This window comes from Rattus norvegicus, chromosome 4 (assembly GCF_021556685.1).
Source record: "Rattus norvegicus strain SHRSP/BbbUtx chromosome 4, alternate assembly SHRSP_T2T, whole genome shotgun sequence".
In the NCBI taxonomy this organism is placed as follows: Eukaryota; Metazoa; Chordata; class Mammalia; order Rodentia; family Muridae; genus Rattus; species Rattus norvegicus.
The window spans coordinates 98,744,914-98,764,950 of record NC_141537.1 but is presented as its reverse complement, the minus strand read 5'-3'; the positions used below and the strand labels follow the sequence as shown (position 1 = coordinate 98,764,950).

Below are 20,037 nucleotides of genomic sequence, written 5' to 3'. Positions count from 1 at the left end.
CTGAAGAGAAGGTCATCCTAGAGACTGTCCCACCTCAGGGTCCATCTCATATGCAGCCACCAAATTTAATCACTATTGCTGATGGCAAGAAGTGCTTGCTGACTGGAGCCAGATATGGGTGTCTCCTTAGAGGCCCTTTCAGAGCCCTACTGATACAGAAAAGGATGGTTCCAGCTAACCATTCATTGGACTGAACAAGGAGACTTCAGTGGAAAAGTTAGAGGAAAGACTGAATGTGCTGAATGGGTTTCCAATGCCATAGGAAGAACAACAATATTAGACATCCAAACCCCACCATATATCCCATGGACTAAACCATTAACACATGAGTACACACAGATGTAACCATGACTCCGGAAATATATGTAGCAGAGGCTGGCATTGTCTAGCATCAATGGAAGGAAATGGCCTTCGTCCTGTGACAACTTGTTTCCCCAGTGTAGAACAATGCCAGGTCACTGAGGTTGGAGTGGGTAAGTGGGAATGAAAGCATCCTCATAGAAGCAGGTGGAGAAGTTAATGGGGTGTTGAAGAGAGGGAAAAAAGGATAACATTTGAAATGCAAATATGTAAAATATTGAATAACAGTAAAACTATTTTAAAAAGAATCAAAGATAAAGTGGAGATATGATGCCAGATATAAAAGAATTATAGAAGAAGAGGAATAATGAAAAAGAGGACTACACAGATAATACATTTTTATAGAAAATCAAGTTTTGTATATCAGGTAGCAGAAAATTATTTTTTGATATATTAATCTTATGATAAACTAAAACAGAAAAAAATTCAAATAAAATCATCCTGTCTTATGTTTCTGTAACCCTAAGACTTTAAAGCAATAATCTTAAGGAAGAAGATATTGAGATAAAAGAAAATTGATTTCATGGTAGTTAACTTTTTAGTTTTTTAATATTTCTGTTTGATTGTTTTTCTTTCAGATTTCTTATTCAATTAGGGAATGTTTTAGAGGAAATTGTAGTTTGAAAAGCTGTGTAATCAATGAGTAAAATTTCTGAAGAAGTTATTTCATGTATAAATAAACCCTGCAAAAGACACAGATTGTCATAGTAAAAAAAGCCATATCGAGATGTGCCTCCTTTCTGTCCCATCTCTCTTGGAAAAAAAGTGACATCCTGTGTCTGATTCTTCTTTTGCTTCATAACTTTTATTCACTTCTAACTTTGAGCTGAGCCTGAACACTGACAATGATGTGACAATCTAAATACAAATATCTAAAAGAATTATTAATGAAATACTATGAAACTGATTGTATTCAACATTTTTAAAAAGGCACCTACAAGGCAGGAAGCTCATTTAGAGTTTTAGGCAAAGCTTCTCTCACCTATCTATACCTTCTTTGCTGCAAACCCTGAATGAACTTGATTGAATGTATGACATTCACATTGTATAAAATTATAAAACTTCATGCAACTGCTTCCATATTGGAACACAGAATTGGGGTAACCTATACCTATGTTCCTGGGTAACTATTGTTTGTTTGTTCATCTTTGTTTCCTAGAAGAAATATGGTACCATCACAGCCAGAATCAATTCCACTTTTGTCATAAGAATGAAAACCTGTTCAGTCTCTACTCATATCTAAGACCATTTATCTTCCCTGTATTTGGAATGAAAACTTCCTGGAACAGGACAACTATCTCGTTCGTGTTACCTTTATTTGTTCATAGTCTGTTGAGTAATCTATACATTCGATGTCTTCTTATTCTCCCAGCATTGAGATTAACATCTATTATCTGCCTTTGGAATTTTGTAATCATCTTTACTTTTTGCCCATGTCAGAACAAATATTGTGAGAGTACTTTAACACATGACCTTTGTTGATGGGGTTGCAGACTGGTACAATCATTCTGGAAATCAGTCTAGAGGTTCCTCAGAAAATTGGACTTTGAACTAACTGAGGACCCAGCTATACCTCTCTTGGGCATATACCCAAAAGATGCCTCAACATATATCAAAGACATGTGCTCCACTATTTTCATATCATCCTTATTTATAACAGCCAGAAGCTAGAAAGAACCCAGATGCCCTTCAACAGAGGAATGGGCACAGAAAATGTTGTACATCTACACAATGGAATATTACATAGCTATCTAAAACAATGACTTCATGAAATTCATAGGCAAATGGGTGGAACTGGAAAATATCATCCTGAGTGAGGTAACCCAGTCACAGAAAAACACACAGGGTATGCACTCACTGATAAGTGGATATTAGCCCAAATGCTCGAATTACCCTAGATCCCTAGAACACATGAAACTCAAGACGGATGACCAAGATGTGAATGCTTCACTCCTTGTTTAACAGGGGAACAGGAATACCCTTGGAAGGGAATAGATAGTCAAAGTTTAGAACAGAGGCAGAAGGAACACCCATTCAGAGTCTTCCCCACATGTGGCCCATACATATACAGCCAACAAACTAGATAAGATGGATGAAGCAAAGAAGTGCAGACGGACAGGAACTGGATGTAGTTCTCTCCTGAGAGACACAGCCAGAATACAGCAAATACATAGGCAAATGCCAGCAGCAAACCACTGAACTGAGAACGGGACCCAGAAAGGGATCAGAGAAAGGACTGAAAGAGCTTGAAGTTGCTTGAGACCCCATATGAACAACAATGCCAACCAACCAGAGCTTCCAGGGACTAAGCCACTACCCAAAGACTTTACATGGACTGACTCTGGGCTCCAACCTCATAGGTAGCAATGAATAGCCTAGTAAGAGCACCAGTGGAAGGGGAAGCCCTTGGTCCTGCCAAGACTGAACCCCCAGTGAACGTGATTGTTGGGGGGAGGGCGGTAATGGGGAGAGAATGGGGAGGGGAACAAGCATATAGAAGGGGCGGAGGAGGGGTTAGGGGGAATTTTGGCCTGGAAACCAGGAAAGGGAATAACAATTGAAATGTAAATAAGAAATACCCAAGTTAATAAAGATGGATAAAAAAAATCAAAAAAGAAACCAAAAAACAAAACAACAAAAAAACAAACAAACAAAAAACAAACAAACAAAAGAAAAAAACATGGCCTTTTGGTTTTGGTGTACATTTACCAAGCAATATTCCAAGACACAAAAGCAAAGATGAGTAGTACCAACAGGCCATTTCTTCAGAGTGGCAGCATCCCTATCTATGTTGGAAAAATTCATCTGTTATGTGAGGTTGGGAATAGTGGGAGACAGAAATATCTTAACAATATGAACATTTTCTGTATGAATGTGTCTGAAAGCGTAAGAGCCAAAAAGTAAACACTGTTAACTGCAAAGGAGAAATAGAAATTAAAAATGGCTTTGGGTGACATACATCAGCATCAAACTCTACTATGTGACCATCATTTGTGATGAGAATTATCTATTCATGTTTACAATGTCCAGAGAGTGAAAATGGTCTTACCGTTCAGTGTCTCATTTTTATTCCATTTTCTTCTTCACCTTTTACTTAAAATGTACCAAAAAATAGAAGAGTACACAGATAGAACCTGCCAAGGAGAACACCACCTGAATTAACACTCCACTAAGGTCTCAGCTATAAATAATTCTAAGTTCTTCAGGTCATCTACTCCCTCTCATTCTCCTGATCTTCAATCACTCCCACTTCCTCCTCCTTCTATCTAAATGTAATATTTTCATCTGATGTTCTCAGTACAAGCAATACATGTGACAGCTGGGCATTTCCATCTGGGTGGTTTTTGTTCAGGGCTGTATCACTGTGGAGGATACTCTCGAACTTGCTGACAGTAATACACACCCGCATCCTCAGCCCTCACTCTACTGATTTTCAGTGTGAAATATGTTCCTGACCCACTGCCACTGAACCTCTCTGAGACTCCTGATGCACGGGTAGACGTCCAATAGGTCAGGAGCTGAGGAGACTGTCCTGGCCTCTGCAGAAACCAATTCAAGTATGTCTTGCCGTCTTTGTATACCAGACTCTTACTAGACCTGCAGGTGATGGAAGCTGACTCTCCAGAAGGGACAGGATTGGGGAGTGCACCCTGGGTCATCACAATATCCCCATTGAGCCCTAAAATGAGAGAAATGAAAGGTAGGGACAACCATAATGCTATTTTCAAATGAATTTTTCTTTCCTTTATTTCCTACTTATTGCATTCATGACATTCATTCATATTTCAAAAATGCTCAACATAAAATACTTATGTGAAGAGAGCTTATAACCTCTCTACGAATCATCTAGACCATCAACTTGTGTATGGGTAGCCACAAATGCTTAGGTTTACCTAGGAAACCTTAGAAAAACATGCCTGGCCATAAAAAAAAAAAAAAACAAAACAAAACAGTGATTTAAAATATGAACAGCACCTCCATCTGTATCTGGATTAGGAGGGCCCAGAAATCCCCACCCCACACATTTTCTTTATGTAATTCTTTACTAACCAGGAATCCAGAGCACAAGCAACCCCAGGAACTGAAGAGAGCACCTCATTCTGAGAACTTGATATGAAGAGTCCTGAATATTCAAGGCAGAAAGAGGGGCTAGCTTTTATCTTGGACTTGCGAAAAGAGTTTTACTCAAGGGAGCAGTATGCAAATCCATTGGTTAGTACAGCTGGGTGAACAGTACCAAGGGTAAGAAATAATATAAAATATAACAAGGGGTTCTTATATGTGCAGTAACATAAAGTGACTCCTCTTTTTTAAAGGAACAGATTTAATTCCTATTATCTATGGTACAGGGTAGATAGACTGATATTGACTGGACATAAATCAATTCCAGTCCTACACCATCTACAAGGCGAAGGCTTTCCTAGTTGATCTAGACTGAAGTTTCATAGAGGTTTGCATCCTAAAGCCATTATTTGAATAAGAATTAAATAATTATATCCTATGACAAGCAAAACAAAAAGAAAAAGAAATAAAATTAATGGTCTTTTCTAAGTAAAGTGGGAGATATTTTTTCCTAAAAATATAAACATGAAAATTTCTTGAAGCAGCTCACAATCCAGTACTAATAAAATTTGATTGCATATCCTCAATGTGTTTTCCATATAACCAAAGTATTTAGAATTACAATGCAGCAATTGAGTTTTCCTAAGTGGCTAACATACTTGCCTCCTCAGTTTAATACCCAGGTCTCACAAGGTAAGTTACCATAGTTTATTTTCTGATAATCTTTCGACCAAAGCAGGCATATGCACATATGCAAAAATGTATACAATAAAGAAGTAAATATTGTTTTAAAGAATGTCCTATGGGTAATGAGATACAATATACTACAGATACTTAATCTGTTTGGTTTTAAGTACTGTTTTTTCCTCCTTAATTTTTTTCTCCTTATACAGAATCTAGTTCTTTCATGGTTGGTATCCCTTTGGTACTTCACTTTCTTGCTTAGTATGTAGTTGGAACATACACAGCTAATTGCCCAATTTAATAGTGGTTCCTGTGCATTACATTAGCAAGACTGTACTTAAGTGGAAATTTAAGGGTCCTTTGGAAAGTCATTTGGATGGTGTTTTTGCTAGGGCAAATGAGTAGGAATGTTCAGTTTCATTAAAGTGGAAACAGGTGTGCAAGGCTAAGACAGACTTAAGGGATGTTTTGCTAAAGTAGACACATTAGTGAGGATGCTCCCCTAAAGCAAGCACATGAAAGGACTCCTAGTGAAGGATTCTTTGCTAAGGACATACATGGATTGGTCCACCTTACATTGCATAGTTGAGCTGCAATTGCCCAGACACCATAGAGCGAGATGCCCAAAAATAATTATGGTGCTGTACTGCAGTTTTGTGCCACTTCCATGGAGTTGCACTGATTAGATAAACAGGCTGAGGCAAGACACATGCTGAAGCAAGACTTGTGTTGAGGCAATGCACAGAGAGGATTCCTTGTGTTGGGAGGGTATAAATTTGACTCCACAGAGTGATGGACACAGACCTTGGCTTACTGGTACAACTGGGTGTAAAATGCTTGTAGGTCTCACATCTTCTCTGAATTTTGCTTCCCTGTAAGAGCTCAGCAGAGAATGTCTCCTGCTGTTCCTGTTGTATTCTTCTCCTGCTGACTCAAACCACAGTAAAGCCTGGATGACTCAAATAAGTCCTGTCACCACTTTGGGGATGTGACTTTACCAAACTGGACTGATGTTGTATTCATGAGGTGTGTGCAAGTGGATTAAGCTGCTACTGCCTGATAAACTATGAACTTAATTTCTGACTTCCAGACAACTCAGACAGGAACATTTCTAGACAGGTCGACTTTCCCCATATCCTTCCTTTCCACTTCTGTTGGTGCAGGCTTCAAAATAAGTTAAAAATTTAAGATCCATCAATAAAAATAGATTTTGAGAAATTTAAAGTTTGCAGCAGGAATGGCAGGGCCGCCTCTGTGTAATTCCTGGGGATTATGCGGCTGCAAAAGCATCTCCTACAGTTGAAAAGCCTGAGAGACCAAGGATTGCTGTACAGACAATGCCAGTCAATCATGAACTGCTGTTTAGAAGAGATACTTTCTTGGGACCAATGAGGGTGCAAGTGGGGTGTATTAAAGTAAATTGAACACCCTAAAATTACTCTAGGTGATACCAGGTCATCTATAGTACCCATAACATCAAGTCAGCTAAAGTATTGATCACTAGAATGGTAGGTTAATAGACAAAGAATAGTTGATCAATTATATAGCTAAGAGGAAGAAAATCAAAGGTTCAAAAGAGTTTAAATATTTCTCTCAAATAAGAAGGAAAATATTATAATGTATTATATTGCCATTTAGAAAGAACTGGTTGCCTACAACTTTGGACTGATAAAAATGCAAAAATAGATTAGCCAAGAGTTGGCCATTACTTGAGACACCAGTATGAAATCTACTCCTCCAAAAGCTGGGACAAATGTCTATAATAATATTACTGATCGATTATTTACTTATTTACTTTCGTACACCTGTTTTATGGTACATAGTGATTAATATAAAGAGATCAATTAAAATTCATTAAACTAAGTGAATTATACATATAATGTATAATATATATTATACATGAAATTTTTATTATAAAAAAAGGAGTATTATTGCATTGTGGAATTATTCTGCCATCTAATGTAAATGATCGTGAGTTCTTTTTTTGATTTTTAATACATTGTGAAGGGAGGAGATCACATTCACGGTCACTTCTCTTAGTTTCTTTTGTCTTTCTTTATTAGTCACATGATGTAATGTTGAAGGTTATAGAGAAGGTGAATGCTTCTTTAGATACCAGATTGAGCACTGTGAACAATCTTATGCCGTTCATTGATAAAGTTGCCACACTTTGAAAGAACAGCACCTGATATTATTTGTTATGTGAAAGCATTACACATCTGAAAGCAAAGTTCTGTAGAATTCCATGCTATTTAGTTTTGTATTCGGATAAATCTTTGGATAGCCAAGAATTCGATAAAAAATACCACCATGAACCATGATAATAATAGGTTATTTATAATTGATGAACTAAAAACCTAAAAAGGTTTATATTTTTTTATATTTATATCCTCTTGAGGTTGATATAAAAATGTAAACCCATGCACCTTTCCCATAGAAGAAGAATTTCAGATGTCTGTTTATTTCGTATAGACTTAAAATAAAAGAAAATTGTAGCTTGCATATCTGACTACAGAGAATTTATCAGAATGATGAGTAGCCACCAATACCTAGCACGTAATGTTTACTGATGAATTACATTAACTGTAAGGTACAATTGATTCATCCTAACCCAGTAAATGATATTTAACAGGTTTAAGTTCTATATACAAGACATTTCTCTTGAGATATAAACAAAACCAGAGTATATTCACTATGTAAAGTTAAAATCTTGATCAGGTCTAGATTATGTGAAATTTCTTAACAAGAATCCTAATACCAACTGTTGTGATTCTAGAACAAAACTATGCCAACTTTATAAAACACAAACGAGTAGCTCTCCGCTCTGAGAAATAAGTTTCTAAGCCTTGGTATACTGTTAGAGGTGCTCATGAATTTTACATTAATATGTGCTAACACTGCCAAAACTAGAAATATTATCCTTATTCATTGTATAGAATATTGGTCAGTTTTAAGATAGAAGTGTTAGTATTATCCTTGGAACCTAGCAGACAACCTCAGTTGTGAATAAACATTTTCTTATCTTCATGACTTTTGATAGATGACAAACACAAATTCAAGGCAAAAACAAATCATTTTTCAGAAAATTACCGGTTAATGTTCAAACATAAACATTGTAGGATTGAGAAGTGTCTATGCAGTTCTCTGCATGTGCTGTATTAAGTTATCTGGGATAGATAGGATTGGGTATTTCTGCTGAGTTAAAATATTTTGTACCACACTGTAGGATGATGGCATATGGACTGTTAGATAAAGAGTCATATTTCCTGTGAAGGTCACTCTGACAAGACTTTCCCGAGAAGCTGAGAAAACAGAAACTTGACCCAGATGAAGAGATACTGGAGAGCTCTCTCTGGTCTCTAGACATTATAAGCATCATGAGCTCCAAAGACATATACTGAGGATAGTGTGGCTAAAAATTAGCTGAGGTTTCCTTAGTACATAAAGCAAACTGCCCAAAAATAATTAATGGTCAAAATTAAAGACTATTATTCTTACTTTTATTCTTATTCTTATTTACATTCCAAATGTTGCTGCCCTTCCCAGTCTTCCCTCTCAGTGTTATGTACTCCATCCCCTTTCCTCTTTGCCTCTGAGAGGCAAAGCCCTAATCCCCTAACTCTACTAATGATATTCCTCTAAAGGCTCTACCCAGAACCTGATTCAGATAAATATAGACACCACAGCCAAACAGTGGATGAAGCTTGGGACACTTATGAAAAATAGGACAAAGGATTTCATGCCCCAAAAAGGATAGAAACTCTACAGGAAGACCAACAAAATCAACTGTACTGGATCCTTGTGGCTGTCAGAGTCTGACCGACTAACCAAAGAACATACATGGTTTGAAACTATGCCTCCCCACTCATATATAGCAGATGTGCAGCTTGACTTTCATGTGGTCCTGATCAACTAGAACTGGGGCTATTCCAAAAGATGTTGCCTATACGTGGGATGTGTTCTACTATCTGGGCTGCCGTTTCTGACCTCAGTAGGAGAGTAAGCACCTAGCTTTACTGAAACTTGAAATGCCAGGTTGGGGGTATGATAGGTAGTGAGGACCCCAATCGCTCAATGGAGAAGGGAGGATAGGAGAAGGTTTGTGGCACAGGTGACCAGCAGATGGGATGAGAGTGGGAGGATGTAAAGTGAAAAAAATTAAAATTAGAAAAAAAGGCATCATGAATTTTGAAGGCTAATGGACAGGGGTGGAGAATATCATTTAAAGTGAGGTGAACCAGGCATGGTAGGTTCTTACATTTAGGCGGATATTAGCCATAAAATACAGGTGCCATGTTACACTCCTCAGACCTAAAAAAGCCAAACAAGAAAGAAGGCCCAAGCTAAGAAGATCTAATGTCACTTAGAAAGTGGAATAAAGTAGTAAGAAGAGGCAGAAGGAAGGAGGGAAATGAGAGAGAGGGGAATGGGTTATTCAGGTTCAAGTGTGAGGTAAACCAGGAAAAATGGCTAGATGGCCATGAAAATGAATGAAAATCTGATGCTGGTGAGGAAGTAGGATTAGTCATATACCTGGAATAAGGGAGGCACCCAAGAAGCAATGGGATGATATTAGTTATGGCTACATATATTGTCCATATGGAACATGGAGAGACACCTCCTGTAGACAGGCAGGAAACCAGTGTATCTACAAAGACTGCAATGCACCCACAAAACTTTTTTAATGGTCAGGTGCCTTGATTTTTTTTCTTTTACAGAATATTTTCTTTATTTACATTTCATACTTTCCTGGTTTCCCTCTGGAAAACCCCTATCCCATCCTCCCTTTCCTGCTTCTATTAGTGTGATCCCCCATCCATCTACCTACTTCCTCCTGCCTGCCTGCTCTGGCATTCTCTTATAATGTGGTACCAAGCACTCAAAGGACCATTGATGTCCTCATGTATGCTTTGGTTGGCGATTTAGTCACTGGGAGTTCTGGCGTTTCTGGTTGGTTGATATTTTTGTTCTTCATATAGGGTTGCATACACTTTCAGCTCCTTCAGTTCTTTCTCTAACTCCTCCGTTGGGGACCCTATTCTTAGTCCAATGGTTGGCTTGGCACATCTGCCTCGTATTGGTCAGACACTGGCAGAGTCTCTCAGGAGACAGCTATATCAGTCTCCTGTCAGCATGTACTTCTTGGCATCTGCAATAGTGTCCATGTTTAGTGTCTGTATATTAAATGGATCCCCATGTGGGGCATTCTGTATATGGCCTATTTTCAGTCTAATGCTTCACATTTTGTCTCCCATATTTGCTCCTAAGAAGAAGACCTAAATATCCCTTCTAAGAAGGACTGAACATCCACAGTTTGGTCTTCTTGAGCTTCATGTGGTCTTTTAATTGTATCTTGGGTATTCTGAGATTTTGGGCTAATATCCTCTAATCAATGAGTATATACCAATTGTGTTCTTGTGTTATTGGGTTACCTCACTCAGGATGATAATTTCTACTTCCATCCATTTGCCTCAGAATTTCCTGAAGTCATTGTTTTTAATAGCTGAGTAATACCCCATTGTGAAAATGTGCCACATTTTCTTTTTCCTTTTCTTTAATTTTTTTCTTTTCTTTTATTGGATATTTTCTTTATTTACATTTCAAATGTTATACTTCCAGGATTTCCCTCTAGAAAACCCATCATGTCCCCTCACTCCATTCCTTCACAAAGGTGCTACCCCACCCACATACCTACTCCCTTCTCCCTGACTGCCCTGGCATTCCCCTACACTGGGGTATCAATCATGCATAGGAACAAGGGCCTCTCTTCAGAGAGATCCTCAACAAGGCCTATCAAGAGGTACATATGCAGCTGGAAACATGGGTGGATACATGGGTACCCTTGTTTTGTGGTTAGTCTCTGGGAGCTCTGAGGAGTCTGGGTATTTGATATTATTGTTCCTATGGAGTTGCAAATCCCCTCAATTATCTCAGTCCTTTCTATAATGACTGCATTGGAGACACCATTCTCAGTTCTATTGTTGGCTGTGAGTATGTGTCTGTATTTGTCAGATTTCAGTAGAGTAACTCAGGAGCCAGTTATGTTGGGCTCCTGTCCACATGCACCTCTTGCCATTCCCATTAGTGACTGAGTTAAGAGACTGCACATGGTATTTTCCCCATTTGTGACAGTCTACTGATGGCCTTTCATTTAGTCTCTGTCACTCTTTGTATCCATATTTTTTCCTGTATTTTGCTCCTCCTTCTAAGAAGTACTGAAGCATCCACACTTTTGTCTTTCTTCTTCTTGAGTTTCATGTGATCTGTAAATTGTATCTTGATTAACCTGAGCTTTTGACTAATATCCACTCATCAGGGAGTACATATAATTTGTGTTCTTTCCCACAAAACTTTCATATCAAAACGTATCCTACATACAAGATTTGTGGACAAGTGGGATACTGCAGAGACTACAGGAATGATTAATTCTTAATTTATCATTAGTATTTACTTTTCTCTCTATTTTGGGTTATGCGTTTGTCATTTTATATAACTTATGCAACATTGGTTTTAATTTGTCCTAATAAATATCATCCTGAGTGAGGTAACTCAATCACAGAAAAACACACTTGGTATGCACTCATTGTAGTTGTATAAGATCAATAATAGTTTTTAACTTTGATTCTAATAACTTTAAAATCCCTAGGGAACTCTAATAAATTAATTGTAAATTGATTTGCATATTTGCATACATGATTTTTTCACCTCTGAATCATGATATTTTTCAGCTTCTTTTCTTATAAATGTCAGGGATGTTAAGGGTGGTCTATTATCATGGTATGAATACCTTCAAAGGTATTCAAGCAAATATGTGTGATTAAGGCATTCAGGAATGACATAGTAAATGTTCCAGCATGTTCCCCTTAAGAAACAAAGTAGCCAAGAAGATAAGTAGAGCTAACAATGGTTAGAGCATCTGTTGTGCAGAAAGGAAGCAACTTTTAGAATAAGCAACAATGTATAGGTGAAGGATTTGATACATGCTGGATCACTGTGAGCTATCCTCTACATACTGCCAACAATGATGAAGTTAGCATCACCTGGGTCCAGGCTACTGATTATGATCATGAATTTTTCCACAGAACAACAGACACTGAAGCAGCCTGGAATGCCTATGACCCTTGTGGTTGCATCTTTAATGAGAAAACTAGGAGAACACCCAAGTGTTTTTTTTAATACTATGCCAAGTAGATACTAACGCTCTGATCCACTCTACACAGGACAGTGGTTCTTTCCCCACCAGGAAGAAAGAAAAGTGGGAAGAATACATAAAACACACTGGTATGATCTAGATAAAACCTATGGTTCAACACAACTGGATCATTGATTTTATAGTGATAGGAACTCTGCTTGCAGACTCAAATTTCCATTGGGTTTCCATTTCAACATTGAGTTCACAGAGACATGCAAAAGAGTCAAAATTTCCCCTCACCTGGTAGTGTAAATAAGTGAGTATCCTCCTGGTTGTACTGTGGCAGATCTTCCTCAGTGTTCTAGTCTGGATGTTAATATGGGTTCCACTAACAGTGAGGGACTGAAGAACCATTCAAAGCACAGGCAACACATTCTAAGCAACGGAGATATTTGTTCCTCTCTTTCAAAAAGGCAACCCAGCCTCAGTTACTCTGTAGACAAGCCCTTTCATAAGACGTGGTGGAATGTATTGTTGTCATAGAAATTAGCCACGAGTTTTCCAACTAACACACCAAGAAGGACCAGATTGACAAGGAAATTTATGTGTGTGCTTCCATTTCTTTACTTTTTTTATAACGTATCTAGCAAATTTCTTTAATACATGTTAAATCAGACTGACATAAGAATTTATTACAAATTTAGAAGGCTGACCTACTGTCTTCAAAGATAAGTGACCCTCACTCAGATCCTTGATCTTATCTCTTTATCTGGAATCATTAGGAAAGAACAACACTTCAAGAACCATAACAAATGTGTGCTTTGGGTAAGCTATGTTTAGTGAGCAAGATCCAGACAGATAACTTACAGCAGAATGCAATGTTCAAAGTGACACCTACCCAACTGTCCAGTCTCAGACCCAACTAGCTTCATCTGAATAAGTTATGCTCATAGCAAAGATCTGGCATAACTGCAGTCTTTGTGGTCCTTTCTTTTTAACTTATGCTCACAGATGATTATTACTGTTTAGAGTGTTGCCTATGACACTCTGGACAGGTTTTTACCATGTCTTCCCAGGCCCTATGTAGAATTTCTTTAAATATGTCACTTTCTTCATAGAAGCTGAAATCCTTTATTATTCTCCTTTTTAAAAGTTGTGTTTCTTCAAAGAAAGTTTAACGATGCTCTTTGAAGAGTAAAATGATGCACTGTGATACATATCAACACCCCAGTTGTTATTCAGGCTGAGGTGAAGAAAGGAGGATAAAGACTTGCGATTACCTAGGTGTGTGGCAATAATTAGCTTCCTTATTCTCTCTTTCATTTCACTTACTTTTTTTTCCATTTGATGAATATATAATCTTGTTTTCACACATTAAAGAAAATATTTAGCATACCTCTTCTGATACTCCCTTACTCTGCCTTTATAGATCATTTCCATTTATTTTTTCATATATATATATATATATATATATATGTATATATATATATATATATATGTACATATATATATATATATATATATATATATATATGTTTGTGTGTTTTTCTCCTTACATCAGAAGCAGCTATTGTGTACACATACCACATGTTATTTATTTGGCTTGTTTAATCTATGTAAATATGTTAGACAACTCACCTAATACTTTGGTCTGATTATTGGGAAGCAGGTCAAAATCAATATATGTGTGCCAGTATCTCTGCTAAATGCTTATTTAGATTTAATATGAACGACCATGCATGGCTAGCTGTATTATGGGGGATAAACTCCCAAGCAATGTGATTGTTATTTCCCTGGAGATAATTTTTGACATTCTCAACAACCTTTTGTACAGGTTTCATTTTGTCCTGCATCTTCATTAGAATTTATTTTATTTCTTTTTGTTATGAGCATAACTATTCATACTTGGTTTTAGTTTCACTTTGCTTGGTGGATCATTTTCTATGTTTACCCTTTGAGTCTGTGTCTCTATCTAATTCTGTGTAATTGCTACATTTGTCTGATTGTTCTCAAAAATTGTACTTATGTTTCTGTCTGTCTTATACAGCTCCTACATGGACTTTCTTTCCTGCTTGAATTCCTCTTGAGACCTTTATCATTTCTTATAAGGTTTTTAAAGTTTATTGATTATTGAATATATAATATTATATGGGTATGAGTATTTTGCCTGTATGTTGCATACATACCCTGCATCTATTTCAAAACTAAGGAGTTCAAAGAGAATTCTGGATCCCCTATGACTGGAATTTGTTATTTGTGAGTCATCATGATGCTTCTGGATGAGTCTGGATCCTCTAAAAGGACAACCTATGTTCTTAACCACTGAACAATCACTCCAGCTTGCTTTTTATCACTTTTAATACTTAGCTTCAGTGTCAGTGTCATACAGAGTAACTTAAAATTAAGTATTAATTATTTAATTATCTTTGATTTTTAGTCATTGAAAGTCATGAATGCAAGAGAAGTCAAATTCTCTTTATTTTTCATGTTTCTTACATCTTAATAATTATGACTTATGAATCTATTGGGATAGAAATTCTATTTCTTTTAGTGGATGCATATTCTTTAGGATACAATCGCTGTACCACTCAGCAAATAGGAAACAGGTCACCATAATGGTAACAAAAGCAATGAGGCCTGAAGGCTAGAATTATGAATACAATTAAACTAACAAAATTAAGCACGTACACAGCTCATAACAAAAAATCCAAAATGTTAAAAATTACGTGGAATAAGCTATAATGTAAATATTAAAAGAAAGCTAATAAAGTGAGTATAATAAAGTGTTTGGAGTGAGAAAGAAAGGAATAAAAGCCGTAAGATCAAATCAAAAAGAGATAGTAAGAAAAGATTAAATGTAAATATGAATGATAGAAGAAAACAAGGTATCACAGTATTATTGCACACTAAATGTACAAATCTTTCTTTTTTTATCTTTGAGAATCTCATGTAGATAAAAGAAAATATGGTTGTACCTGCTCCACAGTTTCTTCACTTCAACTCTCTTCTTATAAAATGGACCATGCCGTCTCCAAATATTACATCATTCTTTTATTTTCCTTTTTCTTTGTTTTAAAAATTAATTATTTTATTACTTTATTTATTTACATGCCACATGTTGCCCCCTCCTGATCCACACTTATAAATTTCTTACTCCATCACTCCATCGCTTCACCTCTGAGAGGGTATACCTCCCTGATAAACCTTTCCCTGTGGCATCAAGTCTCTACAGAATTAGGTGCATCCTCTCCTACTGAGGCCACACAAGGCAACCCTCTGCTTTAAGTAATGGTGGCCTCAGACTAGCCCTTGTATGTTCTTTGGTTGTGGGCTCAGTCCAGGGGAGCTCCCGGGAGTCCGGAATAGTTGACATTTTTTACTTCCTGTGAGGTTGCCATGATGTGCAGTTCCTTCAGTCCTTCCCCTAATTCCTTCCACAGGGTCCCGACCTCATTGCAATGCTTGGCTATGGATATCTGCATTTGCCTTATTCAACTGCTGGGCATGGTTTTTGATAAGTTAATCCTTCAGTCAGTGTTAGCCATATGTGCATGGGAGTGGAGCTACACAAAATAATAAAGGAAACCTACAAGGGGCCACATTTTAAGAAGAATGATCCTGCCTTCCCTGCTGTTGCTTAATACTACCAAAACTCCTTCCATGAACTAGGCTTTATGAGAAAATCAGGAACCTTCATATTGGCTGCTTCTTTCATTAGTATTTTATTACCTTTTTTGTATTAACATTGAGAGACTATTTTTTCTTCGCTACTTAAGGAATTTGTGCTAGGACCATCCACTGTAGTTTTCCCTATTCAGTATGATTCCCAACTAGTGCTACAAATCAGACATTCCACAGGGAATGACTGTGTCCTCTGCTAATGCAGATAAGATACTAATATTCTGTATTGCTAGCAATGAAAAGGAAGGAAGATTGTTATGGTACAGAGAGGACTGCCTAGCCTCTTCTACCAAAACAACTGCCTCTCCATGAGCTTTGCAATCAATCCTGCAGCATCTGAGAAAGTGTTTCAGTGGGTGATTCATGAGAAAGAGCAACGGAGCTAGCCCTTTATCTCACTTCTGCTTCCATGAGGATTTATGTTAGGACTTGTGCCACTGTGAGAGAAAACTCAGCATACTGTAGGCAATAGTAGACTGCCATATCTTCAGGATCCAGGATGCTGATAGTGAGAGTAAAGTCTGTCCCATACCCAATGACACTGAATGCTGATGGCACCGCATTTGCCTAGTAAGTTGCAGTGTAGATCCAGACTGTAAGAGCTTTCCCTGGTTTTTGGAGGAAAGTTTTTTACATAATTGCTAATGCCCTGACTTGCCAGGAACGTCATGGTGACTCTGTCTCCCAAAGATGTAGACATGGAAGACAGAGACTTGGTTATTTGGATGTCATATCAGGCACCTAGAATTGGGGGAAAAATAAATACCCACATTGTAAGAAAGAATGTCCCCCAATATCAATCAACATTAATCACAGGCTATCAATGAAATACACATTTTGGTCATTTTTACCTGGAAAACAGAGCAGCAAAAGCTAAATGAACTGAGCAGGGGCCCTCATTTTCATGCAAAATCCTGATTGCAGTGACAGCTATACAGAGAGTATCAGGCCCATATGAAGACTTGCTCAAGACTGTACAGTGAGTGCACGCAAATCACTGGAAACTATTTATTGGTAGCACAGCTGCAAGGCTTTCTCTTCTGCACTTAGCAGAAATCCAGTATCCACAAACACCCAAGGTCAGACCACATATAGGTCTCAAGGGAATGAATTCTTTTTTAAAGTTTCTTAATTATAATTTGGTATAAAAGCTATTGTGGCTTCATAGATGGAATTTAGTAGTGCTCATCTATTTCTATTTTGTGGAATAGTTTGAACAGTATTGGTATGAGGTCTTTTACAAAGGTCTCATAGAATTCTGCACTAAACCCATCTGGTCCTGGCTCTTTTTGGTTAGGAGAATTTTAATAACTGCTTTTATTTCTTTAGGAGGTATGGGGTTGTTTAGATGGTTTACTTGTTCCTGATTTAACTTTGTTTCCTGGTATCTGTCTAGAAAATTGTCCATTTCCTCCAGATTTTTCAGTTTTCTTGAATATAGGCTTTTGTAGTAAGATCTGATGATATTTTTGAATTTCCTCTGATTCTGTAGTTATGTCTCCCTTTTCATTTCTGATTTTGTTAATTTGGACACACTCTCTGTGTCCTCTCGTTAGTCTGGCTAAGGGTTTATCTATATTGTTGAAAGAACCTCCTGGTTCTGTTGATTCTTTGTAGTCCTTTTTATTTCTACTTGGTTGATTTCAGCCTTGAATTTGATTATTTCTTGCCTTCTACTCCTCTTGGGTTTATTTTTTTCTTTTTTGTTCTAGAGCTTTTTGGTGTGCTGTCAAGCTCCTAACATATGCTCTCTCCTTTTTGTAGGCACTCAGAGCTATGTGTTTTCCTCTTAGCACTGCTTTCATTGTGTCCCATATGTTTGGGTATATTTTATCTTCATTTTCATTAAATTCTAAAAAGTCTTTAATTACGTTCTTTATTTCTTTCTTGACCAAGTTGTTATTGAGTAGAGCATTGTTCAACTTCCATGTATATGTGGGTTTTCTGTCATTTTTTATTGTTATTGAAGACCAGTCTTAGTGTGTGGTGATCCGATAGGATGCATAGGATTATTTCTATCGTCCTGTATCTATTGAGGCCTATTTTGTGACTGCTTATTGAAGCGCCCACCTCAACCAGCAAGGAAGACGCGACACCGTTGGATCCTTCTTTAACAGCCTTTATTGCAGGAACAACTCATTGATGATACGGGGACCCCAGAGAACAAAGGCACTCACCTTAAGTACAAAACAGACAGATGGCTGTGAACTTGTCCTCTGGGGATTGGTGGAGTGAAGACATCTTATTAACATGCTTATCAACTATGGCCTAGTAAAAAATGCCAGAAGAAAGCTAAAGACACAGCTTAATGGTGGTAATAACACAAACGACCACTAGATGTCAGTGCCATTAATAGTTGCTCCCAACATCTCCCTCTTTTTTGCTTTATTAAAAATGAATCCATTAGGTGGAGGTAGTGGTCTGAGAGAGATCAGACATGCCTCACAGAGTGCCCAGCTCGGCCATGGCGAACCACTCTTGCAGTTAGGAATGTAGCCCAATGGCTAGAGATGACTTATGTACAACACTCCGTTCTGGGCTATACGTGTGTGTTTAATATTAGGGGAGAAACAGAGCAGAGGGGTATAGGACCAGCCCGAATGTACAAACGGGGCGTAGCCACCTCTGTCTATGACTGGTCTAGATCTGGGTGTCATGTCAATACATGTCATTGCTCCTGTCTTAGGTCATTCCTCTCTAAAATCTCGGCCTTACCTGTCACTGGATTAGCCCTATGGCCACTGGGCTCCTGTCTTAGGTTGCTCCGAGCCTGAGGAAAGTTGCCCGTCTCTGGATTCATGGTTTCACATGACAGTGACAAAATACGATCTAGGGCGAACTCTCAATCTTTCAGAGAGGCCAGCCATACACTGGGAGAAGCACCCCTTTCAATGGCTGCCATAGCCTCGTAAACAATCGCTTTGTGTCTGGCATGCTCTCATTGTAAACAGCAAAAAAGCCATAGACATACTCCACATTCCAAGAGGACAATGGCCCCCCAGGCAAACATGCCAGCCTATTCTTTGAAAAATGAGAAAGCATTGGTAATCCACGAGGTGAAATCTCCAAACGTGATGGGTTCCATTCTGGTGTTGTTAAGGACAGCAATCTGCATCAGCAATTGTCTCGATAATTGTTCCGCTTCCATGGACCAGTTTCCTTTTAAATAATTCAAGATTTCTTTGTTTGTTGAGAATATTGAGAGAGGTTAGCTTGCAATGGAGTAACACATAAGCCTCTAAGAGAGAAAACACAGGACAGCTGTGTCATATGATATAATGTCTCAATTTGTTCCTGAAGCAAATCTATTCATTGGTTAGCTAATAGAAAGCCAGATGCCAAGTGGGCATTAAATTCTCCTTGTATCTCCAATGTCACTGTGGTTCTTTCCACAATCTGATTGATAGTCTCAGCCATCTGTATTTGATTAGTCATAGCAATCACGGCTGTAGTTGTTGTAGCGGCTGATAGTACAATGGTTGAAATTATAGCTGTCGTAATACCAAAATCTCTTTTTGTTCTTAGTAAATGAAGTATGGGAAAATTATCTGGATTTGCTACTACAGGGATAGGCACAAAGGAAGGAATCTTGACTATCACTGCGGTATCATTGGCGCCATCCCAGCATTCAGCTAAATAACAAACTACATCAGAGTTATTGCAATTTAAAGCATTATCGCTTGCATTAGTGCTTATCAGAATAAAGAAAGGTGGTCTAACACATACTGAAGCACCAACGGCAGTATCATTTGTTAATAGGCTATTAATCTTAACATCTACTAAACTTGTTTTGTTATTGGTTCTAGTGGCTGAAATATTATATAATGTAAATTCTTCACGTAATAATCGAGCAAAAGGAGTTAGAGATGTGTATGCTCCCTGCTCATTTGATAATACCCATTGATACCAGGGCCAAAAATTACGTTCGCCGGTCTTATTTTTCTCCCCATCATATTGGACATTGCCAAGAGGAGGGGAAAACTCAAATCCCAGTAGGAATTGTTTAGATCTATGGAATGGGCTTTGACAAGGAGTAAATTTAGGTGGAAAGGCTTGATATGGGGGGCAAGTAGGTAGAACTCTACGACAGGTAGAGTTGATCAGTGTGTGATGCCTTG

General features: G+C 37.8%; 1 gene segment (V, D, J or C); it reads right to left on the bottom strand.

Annotated features, from left to right (window-relative positions):
- Positions 1-3,719: 3,719 nt before the first annotated feature.
- On the bottom strand, positions 3,720-18,719 carry LOC148006281 (immunoglobulin kappa variable 2-112-like). The segment is given in 2 exon segments: positions 3,720-4,039; positions 18,635-18,719. Coding segments are annotated over 2 exon segments (405 nt in total).
- Positions 18,720-20,037: the final 1,318 nt, after the last annotated feature.